The following is a 19,903-nucleotide window of genomic DNA, read 5'->3' on the forward strand; positions in this document are numbered from 1 at the left end:
CACAAACGCAGAGGCGAGAGACAATTGCTCAAATCTTTACATTACTGATTGGCTATTATCAGATGCCTATTATAGTTCCTGTTTCCGATCATTGTTTGGTAATGGTTGAATATCCTCATGCTCAGTGCCAAAGCTCATACATAAAGACTACGAACTTAGGCGAGGTATCTGCACCCGTAGAATTGTAGGTCATTCATCAGGAGAAAAGAAAGGGTTAAGGAATTGTAAAAATAAAATTAACTAAAAGTCTTCCATGATCATTAAACATAACATTGATAAAAAATCTATCTACAACATAATCTTTAACAGATGGATTATTTCAATTTATAGTGGAAACAAAATGAAATGTGTATGAAAAAGCTGTTGCTAACCCGACATAGAATTCATAGAATCATAGAATAGTACAGCACAGAAGGAGGCCACAAGGTCTTGAAACCTGAACATTTTGGTGATTCTGGAAGGTTCTTGATAACCAAGGACAATCAGATAAAGATCCTTCTTAACAAACATTGAGAACAGAGATTTTTTGACAATAAATGTATTTGATGCTAATTTTTTTTTTTTGAAGTGCATTTATATAGTTTAAATAAAAACTTTAATGGGTCAGAATGCCTACCGTGATGTTTTAAATTCTGGTAAGCAAAAGAAGGTGGGAGGGAGGAAAGGTCTTGTTGATTTTAGGTTAATATTTTTAAGTCGATTTAAAAAAAAATGTATGATGGGATCGAAAAGGAACCTGCATGTAATTGTTCAATCATTTGAGAGGGGAATTTAACCATGATTGCAACAGTTTAAAGTATAGCATAACTATGTACATGCAAGATATTTGCCAAATTTAGGAGAGGACAGTCGAACCAGGCTGGGAATGTACTCCAGGGGCTGGAGTCAGTTTTCATAGGCCAATCAGACTGCTTCTTGAGCAAATAGGTTGTATATTTTTAATGTTATTCAACATACAGACAGATAGGGCACAAGCCTCTTACTTAAAGTGCAAAAAATAATGCTGCCACCTCAAGCATGTACTATAAACCTGAAAGCTGATCATGGTTGAACTGATGGAAAAAGTTAAATCCAGCTAAGATTTTGATTATATAACTCGAACAAATTATACGATGGTAAGTTAACAGTTAATTCCATAATGGCCCAGATTTTGCAGCAGAAATATCAGTGAGGTTATACGCGCTCACCGTTATTAAGGAGTAAATAGGATATAACTTTCAGCAACTACACATGTGCAGTTAAACATGGAAGTTGTTGTCTGAGTTGCACTGCTCCTCCAGAAGCTTCAGTCTACAGTGGGCTGGAAATTGCGGTCGGAGGCTTTCCTGCTGCCTCCTGAGCTTCAGACTCTTGCAGTCGTGGGGCTGCAGGCGTCACCTGCGTAAAAGCCCATGCATCCCTGGGGCGCATGCAATTCACAAGCATTGCTGAGATCACATGGGCCAGGCCAACTAATAGCAAAGGGGGAATTCCGACTATGCTTACGGGGATTCCATTTACGTATGGAATCCCCATAAGCATAATAGAAATCACCTTAAAAATACAATTTCACAACGCTGAAATAAAAATAAATGATCACAGGTTGAAAATAGGCCCTGTAAAATTCGGGCCAGTATCTCGGCGAGAGACTCGGCATTCATGATAGATATCCACTAAAACATGCCAGAAAAAGTTAGGCTTGATAATTCAAGTGCAAGTGAATTTTTAACGCCGTGGTAATAAGTCTTAATTACTGCCAAACAATCTCTCTGGCACAAAAATTTACTTTTACAATTGTGGAGTCTCATTCCTTTCGATTTTAATTATTTTTGGAGATTTAGAAAAAAATTAAAAATTTTTTTTTTTACTTTCTCTTTGTCCCTTTCACATCTCCCTCTTAATCCCATCTGTCTATCTCTGTATTTTGCTTTCTGCATATGATTTGACATTGAATTAAATATTCTAACTTACACTGCCTGGTTTAGACTCTGCGTGTCTCCATGAGAATTCTTCAATCCGAGTGGTTATGGACACACACCATTGCTTGCCCTGTTCACACAGATCCCAGATCCTTTAGAGGGTGCCACACTGTTTTGGTCTCTAATAACCACAAATTCCAGTGCAAAAGCCCAAGAAAGTCTGTGGGCAAGTTTAAGTATAATAAACTGCTCGCACCATTTGTTTGCCGCAGACTGCAAAACATGGGCCTATAATGCCGAAACCAAGTTCTTATTCTGCTTGTGATTTAAACAGTATCCTTACTCCTGAAAGCATAAAAGCAAGCATAATAAAGCAACTACTAGCTGTACGTAAACATTCTTTTGTCATGTTCTGTCCTCGACAACATTCAAAGCGCTGAGAGTTAAATGGGTGCTTGTTATTGTGGGATATGTCGATGACGCAAGAGCAAGTCAAATTACATATCACAATAAAATGCTTGACGTCAAAGTAATCTTAATCGATTATTAGTACAAGTGTTGGTGTCTACTTTTAGAATTTGTATTAACTGCAAACTAACCTAGTCCGAACAAAACCTCAATTACAAGTTATACCACATATTTGCAAACAATCTCATTTTTATCTTTTTTGGTAAATAAACCAAAATTAACAGTTTATTGTTAGTAATTACAACTTTGAAGTGGTTAAATGAAGAGAGAAAGTTATTACACTTAAAAATACCTTATACATTATATAAACGCAAAAAAATCCCATCTGTCAAGTTGTTCATAAATATTAACATGACTAGACATTACAGTCATGTTCCATCTGCCATATTTCATGAACAAATGTCCATTATGTAAATATTATACTTTATAGGGCTTTGCATAAGAGTATAAACTATTCCTGTTCGAAGATCTGCAGTGTCTTTGGTAAATATAGTAACCATTTTTCCCCTCGAGCTGCAAGCATTCAGGTCTAATGATTAATTGGCAATGTCAGTAATGTAAAATCAAATACAACAGATTTCTTGCACCAAGGATGATGCGACCTTTGAGCAGGACTGATGTTCTATATTGAAAAAAATTACAATATCAAGCACAAGTTTATATTGATTGAAATGGGGAAATAGGAATGAAGGCTGATTAAAGGCAAAGGAACTCCAATTTTGAATTCTGATTTTCTTTACATTTTGCTTTTAAAAATGTGATCAACCACCAACTGAGGTTGTGGGGATAGGAGTTGCTTCCAAGCTTCTCCCCAGTGTTGGCTGTTTGGTGATGTGCGACAGAAGGGGATTGAGGAGATGTTGAGGAGCCTTCATTCAGACTCTTTTCAAAGTAGCACTGTTCAGATTAACAATTCAGGAATGTGGTCCCACATCTGACCATTCCATAGTATCACAAATAAAAGCAAAATACTAGATACTGGAAATCTGATACAATAGCAAAAAATCCTCGAGCTCCTCTTGGCTCATGTTAGTCCCCTTGCTAGCTCAGGGTTTCAGGCAAAATATAGCACCTCCTATTATTGTTCAACTGAGATCAGCTAATTGTCAGACGACTGATATTATTTGTTTCTTTCTCGCTCCTCCAATTTTCTTTTCTTCCTTTCTAAAGATATTGGCTCTTGCTGTGCACTGTTTCATGGATGCTGGCAGTCTTGAGCTACCTCCCCCAAAGGCAACAAGTGTCAGCAGGCTATTCAGCTGCAGAAAACATCACAACAGAGTCTGATCTTGACGTATGCTTTCCAGCAGGAGCCAGCTGATAATGAAAAGTAGATGGTTGGTTGATTTATTCATCTACATTGCACAAGCATTATGAGGCTCATTGCAAGTCCCACCTTATCCTCAGCTGAGATTAGCTAACTGGGAATCATATGTGGAACCTCCTGGCCGATATCAAAAGCTGGGTTTTTAAAAGCTTCCGTAGGCTATTGGAGGAATTTAATTGTTCATTTCCATACTGATCTTAATAGACCACGTTCTACTTTTGGTCTCCTAACTTGAGGAAGGACATTCTTGCTATTGAGAGAGTGCAGCGAAGGTTCACCAGACTGATTCCCGGGATGGCGGGACTGACATATCAAGAAAGACTGGATCAACTGGGCTTGTATTCACTGGAGTTCAGAAGAATGAGAGGGGATCTCATAGAAACGTTTAAAATTCTGACGGGTTTAGACAGGTTAGATGCAGGAAGAATGTTCCCAATGTTGGGGACGTCCAGAACCAGGGGTCACAAGGATAAGGGGTAAGCCATTTAGGACCGAGATGAGGAGAAACTTCTTCACCCAGAGAGTGGTGAACCTGTGGAATTCTCTACCACAGAAAGTTGTTGAGGCCAATTCACTAAATATATTCAAAAAGGAGTTAGATGTAGTCCTTACTACTAGGGGGATCAAGGGGTATGGCGAGAAAGCAGGAATGGGGTACTGAAGTTGCATGTTCAGCCATGAACTCATTGAATGGCGGTGCAGGCTCGAAGGGCTGAATGACCTACTCCTGCACCTATTTTCTATGTTTTTAAATTCCAATGCTTGTATGGGTTAAATAATTAACTTAAAATAACTTGCCGCTTCCCAACTTGCATAAAGCCAGTGTCAAATTGTTGAAATCCCAATTGTGTACAGAATGAGAGAAATTTACCTGAGAAAGTACGAATGAATGCGATTTCTCGAATACACTGTCCAAAGTAAATAGCCGACTAAATTCAAATTTCAACAGTAGTGTGCTTTGCTAACTTAATTCAAAAGGGGCCAAATACTGCAAATGAAACCATGACCCATTAACTTCTTTCCAACAGGAGTGAACATTTGTGATTTCTAATTGTACTTTATCCCGCCTCCTAACATCCGTTGTTTTGTTCAGTCCTATTCAGGGGCATGCTCATTAATCCATCACCAAGCACTCCTCCTCGCCACCCATCCCCATCGCCACCCACCCCCCCACTTTCCAGAAGGGCCATTCCCTCTGGAAATAAACATCAATAATCCTTCCAGCTGCCCTTCTGGCACTTTGCCATGTTGCAGATGGAACACCTGTCCAATCATTTCTTCCCACACCTATAACAAGGGTAAAAACACTCCTTCCATGTGAGCCAACAATTTATGTATACATAGTCCAATCTGGTTAACTATATTTAGCACTCAGCATGCAGTCTCACATTGGGGAATCTAAATACAGGTGCCAATGTCCAACCAATTCAGTTCACTCCACGCGACATTAATAAGCTGAGTGCCCTGGACACAGCAAAAGCTATGGGCCTTGACAAAATCTGAGCTGCAGTGCAAAAGACCGGCTCACCAAGAGTAACTACCCCTTCCCCCAGCTAAGTTGTTCTGGTGCAGCTATTACACTGGCATCTAGCCAAGAATATGGAAAATTGTCAAATTTATATCCAATCCACAAAAAACAGGATAAATTTAACCCAGCCAATTACTGTTCTAATAGCCTCCTCCCACTAAAGCAATGGAAGAAGTTTTGAATAATGCTATCAACCAGCACATAGTCACCAATAACCTGCTCTTCAATGCTCCACTTGGGTTGCATCAGAACCACTCAGCTCCAGACCTCACTAGATCAGCCACGTATACAAGAGCTGAATGCCAGAGGAGGGAAAAGTGTCACTGCCCTTGACAACAAGGCAGCATTCAAACAAGTATGGCATCAAGGAGCCCTAGCTAAACTGAGATCAAAGGAAAAAAACAGCTCCCAGTGACTAGAGACAATCCAGACATACAGAAAGATAGTCATGGTTGTTGGTCATGATAGTCATGGAGGCCAATTGTTACAGCCCGAGGACCAGATCAGGAGTCCCTCAAGGCAGCGTTCTTGGCCCAATCACCTTCAGCTTCTACATCAATGAATTTCCCTGTTATATCGTTAGGAGTGGGGCTGTTCGCTAATGATTCCAGTGTTAGCTCCATTCACAACTCCTCGGATAATACACCAGCCCATGACATCCTAAAGCAGGAAGTGGACAATATCCAGGTTTGGGCTGACAAGAGGCAAATAACATTTGTGCCACTTAAGTGGTAGGCAAAAACAATCTCTACCTCCCTGTGGACTTCAAATAGACCACTGACATCCGATTCCCACATCATCAACATCTTGGCGGTCATATCACCACTATGCCTGCAAAGGGATGGCAAAGGCTCGGTATTCTACAACAAGTGTCTCTCCCTGGCCCCTCAAAGTCTCTCCACCATCTACAAGGTTCCAGTCTGGAATATAATGGTATGCTCATCACTCACTTAGATGGGTAATGCGGTAACAACACAAGAAGCTTTACATCAGAGGTTCTCAACCTTTTTGCTTCTGAGGCCCCCATCCCATGTTATAAAAATTCCACGAACCCCCTGTAACTCAACAAAAGCATGTTTTCGGGATAAAAATTCTCCAGCGCCGTTTCCACTCACCATGTTGCTGCTGCTGCAGAATATATTGGTCTCTCACCCATCCCATTCTCTCCACATGAAGCCCAATCAACTGATCCCCAGTCTCCCTCTTTCCCCCGCAACTCCCGACTCCCTCACAGATTATTCCCGGCACATCAGCCAGTCCTGGTTCTCTGCTCGAGTGCTAGTCAAATAGCCTTTTCCCCCTCCCCCATCTCCAATATTTTATAACAAACAAAAGAATAGAATGAAAATGAAAAAACAATTTTTTTCCAAGGCCAGTTCCGCTTCCTGCTTTCCTGCGATGTCACAGGCCGACCTCCGGGTCTCCCGCGCCTTGCCCACCCCCGGGCCTCCGCCGCCTCGCCGACCTCCCGCTGCAGAGTGTGTTACTCCCCTGCGCTCCGCTGATTTCGGATTCGGATCCAAACTGCGTTTCCGACCTCTGCACGCTCACAGCCTTCATCCGGGCAGGTAAGTGATTGGTTGGTTGATAAGTATCTTTCTTTCTCTTTTTTTTAAAACAGATAAGTCAAATTAGATGGATGGCAGGGCAGCTCAGTCCTGTGGAGTGCACATCCTGCAGCACGTGGGAAGTCCTAGACACTTCGTGCAGCCTAGACAACCGTGTGCAGGAGGTGTCTCCAGCTTCAACTACTCGAGCTCCGCATTTCGGAACTTGAGCAGAGGCTGGAGTCACCGGTGCATCCACGAGGCCGAGAGCTATGTGGATAGCACGTTTCAGGAGGTGGTCAGCCCGCAGCTTAAAAGCATGCAGGCAGAGGGGAAGTGGGTGAACACCAGGTGGAGGAAGAACACTAGGCAGGTAGTGCAGGTGTCCCCCCGCCAATCCATCTCACTTGCCAACCGATATGCTCTTCTGACGGTGAGGGTGATGGCGCTTCAAGGGAGTGCAGCCAGAGTCAAGTCCAAGGCACCATGGGTGGCTCAGCTGCACAGAACAAAGAATAAAAGAGCTTTAGTGATAGGGGATTCAATAGTTAGGGGAATAGAGAGGTGGTTCTGCAGCCATAGACATGACTCCAGGATACCGTCCCCAAGCTGGGAGCCTGTGTGGGGAGGCAGAGGGAAGTTGAGGGGATTTGGGGGCGGGGGATGGAGGGGAGAGTGGTGGAGGTGGGGGGTGGAGAAACCCAGGGCAGGGGACAGGAAGGGCCACATTGCAGCGGAGGTCTGGGGGGGGGGGCGAAGTGTGTTGGAGGGGCGGGCCTGGGGGCTCTGTGCCTCGGTGCGGGGAGTGTTCAGAGTGGGATGGACGGTTTAACTGCGCAGATGGCGGCTGGTGAATGTGGTGTGGTTGGCGTCGCGGGGAGCGTGGCTCCGGGGTGGCCAGGGCTGGAGGCTCGACATCCAGGGGTGTTCGGCATTTGGGAAGGATTCTGACGGGATGGGGCAGGTTGAGTGCGGGGGGAGTGTTCCCGGTGTTGGGTGGGTCCGGAGCCGGGGGGTGTGGCACGCTCTTGGGATGGGGGTAGGCTGTTTGGGCTGGGATTGGGAGAGACTTCTTCACTCGGAGAGTTATTGGCCTGTGGGGTTCCCTGCCGCGGAGAGATGTTGATACCAGTTCATTGGATGTGTTCGGGAGGGAGTTGGATGTGATCCTTGCGGCTGGGGGGGTCGGGGGGTGTGGAGGGGGCGTGGGGGATCAGTCATGATCTTGTTGAATGGCGGTGCAGGCTCGAAGAGCCGAATGGCCTACTCCTGCACCTATTTTCTCTGTTTCTATGATATGGTGCCTCTCTGAAGCCAAGATCAAGGATGTCACAGAGCAGACGCAAGGCATTCTGGGGCGAGAGGGTGAACAGCCAGAGTTCGTGGTCCATATCGGGACCAATGACATCGGTATAAAGAGGGATGAGGTCCTGCAGGCACAATTTAGGGAACTAGAGGATCTCAAATGTAGTCATCTCTGGGTTACTACTGGCACCATGTGCTAATGAGTACAAGACGAGAAGGAGAGAGAGGATGAACGCGTGGCTGGAGAGTTGGTGCAGGAGGGAGGGCTTTAAATTCCTGAAGCATTGGGATTGCTTCTGGTGGAGATGGGACCTGTACAAACTGGACGGGTTGCACCTCAATAGCGCCTGGACCAATATCCTTGCGGGGAGTTTTGCTCGTGCTGTTGGAGAGAGTTTAAACTAGCTTGGCGGGGATGGGAACGCAAGAACAAATTCAATCGGGAAGGAAGTAAAGCTGAATTTGGAAAGCAAGAATGTAGAAAGTGAATCTGTAAGACAGACGAAACAAGTGTTAGTAAGTAGTAATCAAGGAGGTCTTCCTATGCTAAATGGTATATACTTCAATGCAAAGAGTATAGCGAATAAAGCGGATGAGCTGAGAACACAGGTAGACACTTGGGAGTATGATGATATAGCCATTACAGAGACAAGGCTGAAAGAGGGGCAGGTTTGGCAGCTCAATATTCCTGGTTACAGGATTTTTAGACAGGACAGAGAGGGGAGTAAAAAGGCAGGGGGGGGGGGGGGGAAATGTGGTGGTGATCGTGGTAATGATTAAAGAAACGATTACAGCTGTGAGGAGGGATATGTTAGAGGGATCTTCAAATGAGGCCATATGGGTCGAACTGAAAAATAAAAAAGAGGGGTGATCACACTGCTGGGCGTGTATTATAGACTCCCAAACAGTGGGAGGGAGATAGAAGAGTAAATATGTGGGAACATTTCTGTCAAGTCCAAAAACCATAGGGCAGTAATTGTAAGGGATTTCAACTATCCTAATATTGATTGGGATAAATATAGTGTGAAGGGTATAGAGGGTGCGGAATTCCTAAAATGCATTCAAGAGAACTTTTTTTAGTCAGTATGCAACAAGCCCAACACGAGAGGGGGCGGTTTTGGATTTAATTTTGGGGATTGAAGCTGGGCAGGTAAAAGGAGTATCAGTGGGAGAGCACTTGGGTGCCAGTTACCATAATTCAGTCAGATTCAAGGTGGTTACTGATAAGGACAAGGATAGACCAGGAATAAAAGTCACCAATTGAGGAAAAGGCTACCTTTGCTAAGTTGAGAAGTGATTTGTGCCCTTAAAGAAAAAGTGTGGGAATAACAGTTCCAGAATCCCCTGGATGTCTAGGGACCTACAGGGGAGGATAAAGAAAAAAAGGGAAGCTTATATCATATACCGATGGCTAAGATTATGAGGGGGCTTGACAAGGTGGATGCAGAGAGGATGTTTCCACTGATGGGGGAGACTAGAACTAAAGAGCATGATCTTAGAATAAGGGGCCGTCCATTTAAAACAGAGATAAGGAGAAATTTATTCTCTGAGGGTTGTAAATCTGTGGAATTCGCTGCCTGAGAGAGCTGTGGAAGCTGGGACATTGAATAAATTTAAGACAGAAATGGTCGGTTTCTTAAACGATAAGGGGTTATGGGGAGTGGGCGGGGAAGTGGAGCTGAGTCCATGTTCAGATCAACTATGATCTTATTGAACGGCGGAGCAGGCTCAATGGGCCGTATGGCCTACTTCTGTTCCTATTTCTTATGTTCATATGTAAATACTGTAGAATCTCTGGAGGAATGTAGGAAGTTCAGAGGTGAAATGAAAAAGGATATTAGGAATGCTAAGAGAGAGCATGAAAAATTCTTGGCAAGTAAAATCAAGGAAAACCCAAAGATGTTCTATAAATATATTAAGAGCAAGAGGATAACTAAAGAAAGGGTAGGGCCTATTACAGATCATGAGGGTAATGTGTGTGGAGGCGGAAGATGTGGGTATGGTTCTTAATGAATACTTTGCGTCTGTTTTCACAAAGGAAAGGGGCAATGCAGATTCTGCTATCGAAGGAGGAGTGTGAAATTCTGGATGAAATAAACATAATGAGAGAGAAGATATTAAGGGGTTTAGCAGCTTTGAAAGTGGATAAGTCCCCAGGCCCGGATGAAGTGTATCCCAGGCTATTGATCGAAGCAAAAGAGGAAATAGCAGAAGCCTTGACCATCATTTTCCAGTCCTCTTTGGATTCAGGCATGGTGCCAGAGGACTGCTAATGTGGTACACTTGTTTAATAAAGGAGAAAGGGATAGGCTGAGTAATTACAGGCATGTCAGCCTAACCTTAGTGGTGGGAGAATTATTGGAAAAAATCCTGAAGGACAGGGTAAATCTACATTTAGAAAGGCATGGATTAATTAGGAACAGTCAGCACGGATTTGTTAAGGGAAGGTTGTGTTTGACTAACCTGATTGAATTTTGAGGAGGTAACCAGGAGGGTTGATGAGGGTAGTGCGTACAATGTAGTGTATATGGACTTTAACGAAGCTTTTGATAAGTCCCACATGGCAGACTGGTCATAAAGGTAAAAGCCCATGGGATCCAGGGCAAAGTGGCAAATTGGATCTACATTGGCTTAGAGGTAGGAAGCAAAGGGTAATGGTTGATGGATGTTTTTGTGACTGGAAGGATGTTTCCAGTGGGGTTCTGCAGGGCTCAGTACTGGGTCCCTTGCTTTTTGTGGTATACATCAATGATCTAGAATTGAATATAGGGGGTATGATTAAAAAGTTTGCAGATGACACTAAAATTGGCTGTGTGGTTGATAATGAAGAGGAAAGTCATGGACTGCAGGAGGATATCAATCTACTGGTCAGGTGGGCAGAGCAGTGGTAAATGGAATTTAATTCGGAGAAGTGTGAGGTAACATGCTTGGGGAGGGCTAATAAAGAAAGGGTATACACATTAAACTGTAGGCCACTTAGAAGTGTAAATGAATAAAGGGATCTTGGAGTACTTGTCCACAGATCTCTGAAATTGCAGGCCAGATGGATAAGGTGATTAAGATGGCATACAGAATGCTTGCCTTTATTGGCCGAGGCATAGAATACAAGAGCAAGGAGGTTATGCTTAAATTGTATAATACACTGGTTAGGCCACAGCTGGAATAGTGTGCGCAGTTCTGGTCGCTGTATTATAGGAAGGATGTGATTGCACTGGAGAGGGTGCAGAGGAGATTTACGAGGATGTTGCCTGGAATGGAGAATCTTAGCTATGAGGACAGATTGGATAGGCTGGGTTTGTTCTCCTTGGCAGCTGAGGGGAGACCTCATTGAGGTGTTTAAAATTTTGAGGGGCTTAGATATAGTGGATAGGAAGGCCCTATTTCCCTTGGCAGAGATCCACAACCAGGGGGCATAGATTTAAAGTAATTGATAGGAGATTTTGAGGGGAAGTTTCTTCACTCAGAGTGTTGTGGGGGTCTGGAACTCACTACCTGGAAAGGTGACATAGGCAGAAACCCTCACCACATTTAAAAGGTGCTTGGATGAGGGTTACAGACATAGAGCTGGTATGTGGGATTAGACTGGATAACCTCTTGTTGGTTGCTGCAGATACAATGGTATCAAGGAATCTAATACGGCCAGAGTGATCTGCTGGACTTGTTTCGATTACCTGGACGGGTCGGTGAGGAATTTTCCCAGATTTTTTTCCCCAAATTGGCCTGGGTTTTTATTTGTTTTTTTGCCTCTCCGAGGAGATCGCACGGCTCCGGGTGGGGTAGAGTGTAAAATATTGCGATACATGGGGTATCGCAGTTGTGTGGGGCGGACTGGTTGGGCCGGATGCTCTTTAGCTATCCGCCATTGTTCATAGATTTATATGTAACCTTCAGGGCTGCTGACCGACGGCCTTATGGCTCTTTGTCGGCCGGCGCGGACACAATGATCCGAAATGGCCTCCTTCTGCGCTGTAAATTTCTATGTTTCCAAGTGATTTTTCTTCAAAATTGCTCACAGCAGGGTCGAGATTCATGTTTTATTCCTGGCATCTCCAGGACAATGCTGGAAGGTTGAAGTTCCAGCTGGAGGCCAACATTGGATGTGAACAACCATGTCTGCCTGTGATGCCCTCCTGTGTAGAGCAAGACTGCTAACAGTCAAGGTATAGGCTTATGTGTGAAGAATGAATGAGGTTAGGCACCAAAGGACAGCCAGTACCTTGCAACTATGCTACAGTGTGAGTCAACACTTTGAAGATAGAAAAGAAACTCGGGGAAAATATTAAACAGTTCAGAATATTTAAATGAGTTTGCAAATTGTTTTCAGTTTTGCTGGTAATAAATGTCAATCCTAATAGTTAACTAATGTTGACCTATTTCGCTCTTCCTCCACAAAGGCAGCGACTCACTGTTTGACCCCAGAAGTTACTTTCCTCCTTGCAGCTGCCGCCTATTTTCTTGCCCGGCCTTCATTTGATTGACAATCTCAACCGCGTGAATAATATATAATAGGACAAAACTAATCAAATCTGAAACAGAACTAAGATGGGCGTGCGCTATGTTGCCATTAGCTGATTTCAATAGTCACTGGATACTTCAACTGAATGGGTTACAGATGCAGCTGGTGACATATGGCAGAGAGAGGATTCAAGGAGCAAGGGTTGAAAGTAGAAGAGCAACTGTCCCAATTAGCCCGAGGGTTTGGGGAATAACAGCCCACGCAACGCAGTGTGGCGTTAGGACAAGTTTTGGGGAAGTAAATGTACAGCGGGACCTGATGAGAGGAGAGCAGGGGACGGAGAGCTCGAGCTGGAGGATCTGCGCTCATCGACCACTAGCTCTCTCCAATGTCCCCTGTAAAGGGCCTGACTTTGTGGTTGGACACTTCCTGCGGGCAGACGCCACTGAATCGCAATAAAACTACGCGCCGACCTGATGTGCCTGGTACCACGGAGACTCGCGCTCCTGGGCCTCTACGTGTATGCTTGCGTAGAGGCCCACGTATCCCAGGGACACATGCAGTTCGCAAGCATCTCTGGAATTAAGTGGGCTTCTCATTATGCTTATGGAGATTCCATTTACGTACAGAATCCCCATAAGCTTAATAGGAATCACCCCAAAAATACATTTTAACAGCACTGAAATTTTAAAAAAATCATTACGTTTAAAATTAATTAAACTAAAATTGAATTAAACATTTAAAACTTACAAATGTAAATTTTTTTTTCAATTTCAATGTTTTAAGGGCCAAAAATAACACTTATTTTACAGGTTTCTGAATGTTAAAATGATTTAAAAAAATGTATTTTCATATTTATTTTCACTCTTACGCTGGTAAAAGGCCCTACGCTTGCATTTACCAGATGCAAGAGTTTCATGAGCATTCGTTGGGCAAGAGTTAGGCAATTGCCCAACTCTCCGTCAGCGAATGTCCATTTCCCGTGGATACGGAGGATCTGTCAAGAAGATTCTTGACAGATCGCAAGTTCCGGGTTTTTGGGCATGCACAACGCATGTGTAAACATGGAACTTGCGAGGCACTTTCGACCACGTACGTGGTCATAGGCTCCAGAAAATCCGGGCCAATATATTTTGGCGTGCACGGCCCTTTTGAGAGGATGTGTGGGCCATTTAAAATACCACGCATCTGTGGTTTATGCACTGAAAACCCGGCAAGCCAGCTGTGCGGGATTGCTGGAGTGCTGTGTGGCTGGGAGGCTTAAAGGGAGCATTACCTCTTTCCCTTCTGAAAGAGGGGGCCTTGGCTCAGCTGCAGCTGCTGTCGTTATCGCAAATGTTGGGTGGGGGTGGGGGAGGGAAACAAAGATCCAGTTTGTTAAGCTCGATTCCACTTTTTCTGTGATGGTGTATTGTTCTTTGCCAAAATCTGATTTTAAAAAAAATCCCGGAGATTATTTATGGCGGACCCAATGAAACTTTCTTGCGGACCGCCGGTTGAGAATGGCTGCTTTACACCATTCAGGAAAAAGCATTCTGCTTGATTGGTGCTCCTGCCACAGGATACAATATCCGTCCCCTCTACCACCTGCACAATGCAGCTGCAGTACATACGATCCACTGGCTGCAACAGTAATTCACTAAGCATACTGTGATAGCTGCTCTCAGCCCTACAATCTCTACTGCGGAGAGAGATAAGAGAAGCAATGTCATGGAACGTTATTTGCAAGTTACCAATAATTCTGACTTGGCCATATAACTGCCATTCCCTCACTATTGCAGAGTCAAAATCCTGGATTTCCCTAACCAAACACCATTGTGAAACTCCATAAAAAAAAAAGTTTTACATTAAAAGTTGTTAAGGCTCCTTCGAATCCATTCATTTGTATATTAAAAAAAAGTAGGGCCAGAAAGGCTACGGGATGTTTAAAACGTTTCACCGAGGACACGAGTACAGGGGATTCACAGTCAATTGCTAGATTAAAGACCTCCCATTCAAGTCCAACAGCTCAGTGTGTTCAATTTACTTTCAATAAAGTAAATTGTTGCCTTCCCCTCCACAACAGAGAAACCATAAATTTATGGCGGACCCATATTTTTGACCACACAGTGCAACAGAAGTTACTTGATCTCTTGCTCAGCCATGGTGTTGAGTTATTCATGGAGATCCCACATTAAGCTTAGTTTGAGATAGCTCCACTTGAACCAGAAATTTTTCAGTTTACAAATTAGCCCAAAATGTTTTTAAATTTCATTGCGAAATGCTTTCATTTCCACTACAATTTCATCAGAAAACTGTATGTCAGATCCCTTCGTTGAATAACTTCCCCCCAATACAGTTCAGAGTGAAAAGTAATAGATTTCTTAGTAATTGCTGTTAAATAGGATCTGTCAACAGTTATTTCTCTCGAGTGAACATCATCATGGCAATTGATCCACTTTTTTTCTTCTTTTTATGGCTTCACAGTCATTACAATTGTCCGTTAAATGAAGAACTGAAATTTTGTCAGAATTAAACTTTCAAGAGTTAAATCTTCACGGGTCTCATGAGTTCTAGCCAGTCTGCAACATTAGCAAAGTCAAAGTTGGCTTTGCCCAAGGGATAATTGTATATTAGAAGAAATATTCTCAAGACTCCAAATATAGATCTTTATACAACAGATTTAAAAATCAACATCTTGAAAACAAAACTATCAAAATTCAAATGGGCAAATATAAATTAGTTTTGTAAAATGTGCACAACTTACCTGTGGGGGAGCACACTGAAGTGAGCTCAGAGAGAATTCCCAGGGCAGCCGCTACTAATTTAACGCCATCCTCGGACAAGAGCTGGGGTTTCCCAGCATTGCTAATAGGAGCACCCACAAGTTTAGGGTTTAATTGTGGAAGCTGACGAACAAGGATGGAGAGGGACAACTCCAGTGTTGCGAAGACAAGGGATTTTCCTGGTACCAGTCCACCCGTGTCACTGCCCTCTCCAAATTCTGGTAGTGTCTCTTTCTCAGCAGCACCATCATCAACTAAACACAGAGGTAATTGGACAAATTTTAAAAAATGAAACAAATTTCTTCAGAACTTTGACATAAAACCAGAAAAAGCTAGAGGCTCCTCCCGATAGCTCGATGGATAAGTGGTCTGAGTCATTTAGATCAAGAAGTTCCAGGCTTGATCCCTGGACTCTGCCAAGTTAGCTGAACACAGTCAGAATGAATAAGGGGCACGATAAATGACATTTATGTCTGCAAGCTGGGGAGTGAGGCGGGGAGGGCACGGGAGGGGGGGGGGGATATAAAATCTGCTTACATTGCCATTTCTGATCCCAACCAGTAATCGCTTGGAAGTGTGTATTTCTATATTGGCAGTAAGTGACAACAGGATTGCGCTCACTCATTCCTTCTCTCCCCTCTCCCTTCCAGCCATGCCCCAAGATACAAGCTCATGAATGAAAAACAAATGCTTGTCTGAGTTTGACTCACTGCCTTCAGAAACAGGGAGGAAGTTTGGTGGGCGTGGAAAAGAGCAGAGGACTGAACTTCTGATTTTTGAAGCATACTGTTAATGAATAAAAGTTACATATTTTAGCCAATTCAGAGCTCTCCTTACTTTTAAGCATATATTAAAATTAAAATTGTAGAATACTTCAAGGCTGTATTAATGAGTAACCATCCTCTAACAATTAGTATCCTATTAGTCTCTCAGAGGTAATTTTAAAATATTAATAGGTAACAAAATAATTACAAGTAGATTACAAGATTGATTGGCATCAATGTGATGAGGCATTTATCTGTGGGGAAATTAACTGTACAAGATGCACTTATACAGAAACATTGCTGGCCCTCAGTTGAGAAGCCTTAATTTAGAGGTTTATTAAATTGTAATTTTTATATATCATCATAGAAAAGGTCTCACTTCAAGCACCATTTTCCATGACCTAAAATAAGTACTTTACCAATTACCAAGTATTTGCATGCCATCTAAAAAGGGGGAGATATCCCTATTGTAACACTTCCTGATCCTGATACTTTGCACCAGATCACTAGAAAATGTGCATGAGTGGCCAATGTTGACGTTTCAATCATTTTTGTAACCACTTTTGCTGTGTAGCAATGTTTTGCTTCCCTTCATCATCTCAAAATCCCAGAAATTTACAGCACGGAAGGAGGCCATTTTGGCCCATCGTCTCCGCGCCAGCTGACAAAGATCTGTCCAGCCTAATCCCACTTTCCTGCTTTTGGTCCATAGCCCTGTAGGTTACGGCACTTTAAGTGTACATCCAAGTACTTTTTAAATGTGGTGAGGGTTTCGGTCTTTACCACCCTTTCAGGCAGTGAGTTCTAGCCTCCAGCACCCTCCGGTTGAAGAAATTTCCCCGCAAAACCTCCTACCAATTACTTTAAATCTATGCCCCCTGGTTCTTAACCCCCTGCTAAGGGAAATAGGTCCTTTGTATCTACTCTATCTCGGCCCCTCATAATTTTACACACCTCAATATGGTCTCCCTTCAGCCTCCTCTATTCCAAAGAAAACAAATCCAGCCTATCCAATCTTTCCTCATAGCTAAAATTCTCCAGTCCAGCCAACATCCTTTCAATCTCCTCTGTACTCTCTCCAGTGCAATCACATCTTTCCTGTAATGTGGTGACCAAAACTGCACGCAGTACTCCAGCTGTGGCCTAACCAGTGTTTTATACAGTTCAAACATAACCTCCCTGCTCTTGTATTCTATGCCTCGGCTAATAAAGGCAAGTATTCCGTATGCCTTTTTAACCACCTTATCTACCTGGCCTGCTACCTTCAGGGATCTGTGGCATGCACTCCAGGGTCCCTTTGTTCCTCTACACTTCTGTGTCCTCCCAATTTAATGTGCATTCCCTTGCCTTGTTAGCCCTCCCCAAATGCATCACTTTTCCGGATTGAATTCCATTTGCCACTGTTCTGCCCACCTGACCAGTTCATTGATATCTTCCTGCAGTCTACACTTTCTTCTTCATTATCAACCACACAACCGATTTTAGTATCATCTGCATACTTTCGAATCATACCACCTACATTCAAGTCTAAATCATTGATATATACCATTAAAAGCAAGGAACCTATTACTGAGCCCTGCGGAATCCCATTGGAAACAGCCTTCCAGTCACAAAAACAACCATCACGCTTTGCTATTATTACAGTATTAATAATAAAATATTTTCATGTGGGGAATAAAGGGCACAAACCTGCAGCTCAACATTCTGCGCCACACCCCATTTGTAAGCCAATGCATTGCTACATGAACAGTTTTGGTGCAAAGGGTTTCATAAATTTATGAACTTCTTTACCAATTAAATGCATTTCTATGAATGCCCACCTTCTGCACTTCTCCGTTTTTCTTTCACGTGCTCCTGGGCTGCACGTATAATCTGTTCAACGACGTCAATTACAGCTAGTTGGATGAACGGGGACTCACGTGTCAGTATCAATCGATGCAGCACATTCAGCAATTCCACTCCAAGCTCCTGCAACAGAGAAAAAAATGGGAATTCAATTGTCAGTTAAAGAAATAAACAGAAACACCGACTTTAATCAAATGCAATCCATATGGGACAAGGAAGCATGTACAGCCGCACAAATTATAAAATTATTGGCAAGAAATAAAGAAAAATCTTTTACTTCAGAATACACTATAAAATGCAACAAGGACCCAGCTAAAGGTGAGAGCAAACCAAGGCTTTTTTTCTCCACATAACTAGATAGGTTAAATGTTACCCATGAAAGTCCCAAGATATGGGTCTTCATTTCAAAGAACCTAATAATTTTCTTCGAAGAGAAGATAAATCACAGAAGTCTTTGTACTATGCTGCAATTCATTTTTTAGGTTGGGTGCATAGTAAACTATAACTATTGAGATTTTTTGCTTCTTAATATTAAATGAATGACTCATACCTATTTTTTCTCATTTTCTCTCCTTGTACCTCCTTTCTTGAAAGCAGTGACACAAACTATGTTGTCTCTTCACAGGAACTAAAATCTCTTTGCAACCTTGCTCGGACAGCTATTCTTCAAGTGTGAGTCTAAATTATGAATGCTGACAGGCTACTCAATGGTTTGGGAGTAGGGTGGGGATGGGTGGGGGCGGAGGAAAGGGGGGGGGGGGCGGAAAGAGAAGGGAGTGAAAGAGAGAAGGGTAGAGGTCACAGTTGATACCAGATGTTCATGTATGTACACTTCAAACAGTGAGTCACTGGAGAAGCCACATCCCAATTTAACCCCCTTCGTAAGCCTGCAGACCCTGAAGTTGAGAGCGCTGTCCTGGCTTCGATGAATTAGCCAAGCACAGATCTAAATATCAAACTCAGGACCCCTGTAGTCTGTAAAACTGAGTACCATATCAGACAGTTTATTTAACTGAACCCACAGAGGGACTGTCTTGTGATGAACGTGAACTTAAAAAGCGAATCAAATGACCAAATACAAAACTGAAACTACTGTGGGTCAAGAGAATGCAAGCATCGAGATGAGCCTTAATTTAACTGCAAGTTTTAGTGGGCTCAAGTTTTGGCTTTCCCGCAGAACGGCGCACCTCTGAGAGGCACGCATATTTCCTAGAACATAAAGTGCGCCTATTACCAACCTCCATATTCTCCGATATTTGTCGGGCCCTTTCCAGGTCGGTGCGTCGCAGCAGGAGTTGCTGGGGGCGGAGCTACAGTCCTGCGCCAAAAACAGTGCGCAGCGGAGGCTGCGGCGTGCGCAGTAGCTCCTGGCCCCCCCAGCGCGTCCTGTCTCCGGGCGACGACCCTATCCCTGGCCGAAGGGACGTCGCGCCCCTATCCCGGGCTGAGTGGCCCGACTGCCCTTACCTCTTCCGCGGCGGCCCGCCCGGCATCTCCTGGGGGCGGGCCCCGCCCGAAGTCCTGAGCAGTGGTCCGGCATGTCCTGGGGATGGGCCCCGCCCGAAGTCCTCGGCATCGGAAGGGCCCGCCCGAAGTCCTGGGCGACGGTCCGGCATCCCCTGGGGATGGGCCCCGCCCGAAGTCCTCGGCTTTCTCGGGGCCCGTCCGAAGTCCTGGGCAGTGGTCCGGCATGTCCTGGAGATGGGTTCCGCCCGAAGTCCTCGGCGTGCTCGTTGGCGGAGGGACCTGCCCGAAGTTCTGGGCGGCAGTTCGGCAACTCCTGGGGATGGGCCCCACCCGAAGTCCTCGGCATCCTTGTCGGCGGAGGGACCTGCCCGATCGGCATTTCCTGGGGGGACCCCCATCCCAGCAGGCTGTTGGAGGGCTCCCGATGCTGCAGTAGGTGAGTAGAAACTTTAAATTTTTTATTTATTGATTGATTTTTTTTATTTTAAAATTTTTTTGATTGATTTATTGGTTGATTTATTGATTTATTTATT

At 43.9% G+C, this 19,903-nt stretch overlaps 1 protein-coding gene across 9 annotated transcripts in view; it reads right to left on the reverse strand.

The window, feature by feature from the left end:
- The window catches only part of heatr5a (HEAT repeat containing 5a), a 140,802-nt gene that overhangs the window by 10,086 nt on the left and 110,813 nt on the right, over positions 1-19,903 (reverse strand). For 7 of the 9 annotated variants that reach the window (XM_070879036.1, XM_070879042.1, XM_070879044.1 and 4 more), the window contains 2 exons: positions 17,879-18,026; positions 15,276-15,548 (listed from right to left, as the gene is read on the reverse strand). In XM_070879036.1, coding sequence (XP_070735137.1) covers positions 15,276-15,548; positions 17,879-18,026 — 421 coding nt within the window. Of the gene's footprint in view, positions 1-15,275; positions 15,549-17,878; positions 18,027-19,370; positions 19,798-19,903 lie in introns of those variants that run through there. The other 2 variants (XM_070879045.1, XM_070879046.1) reach the window with 2 other exon arrangements.

Source organism: Pristiophorus japonicus, chromosome 4 (assembly GCF_044704955.1).
Source record: "Pristiophorus japonicus isolate sPriJap1 chromosome 4, sPriJap1.hap1, whole genome shotgun sequence".
NCBI classification, from domain to species: domain Eukaryota; kingdom Metazoa; phylum Chordata; class Chondrichthyes; family Pristiophoridae; genus Pristiophorus; species Pristiophorus japonicus.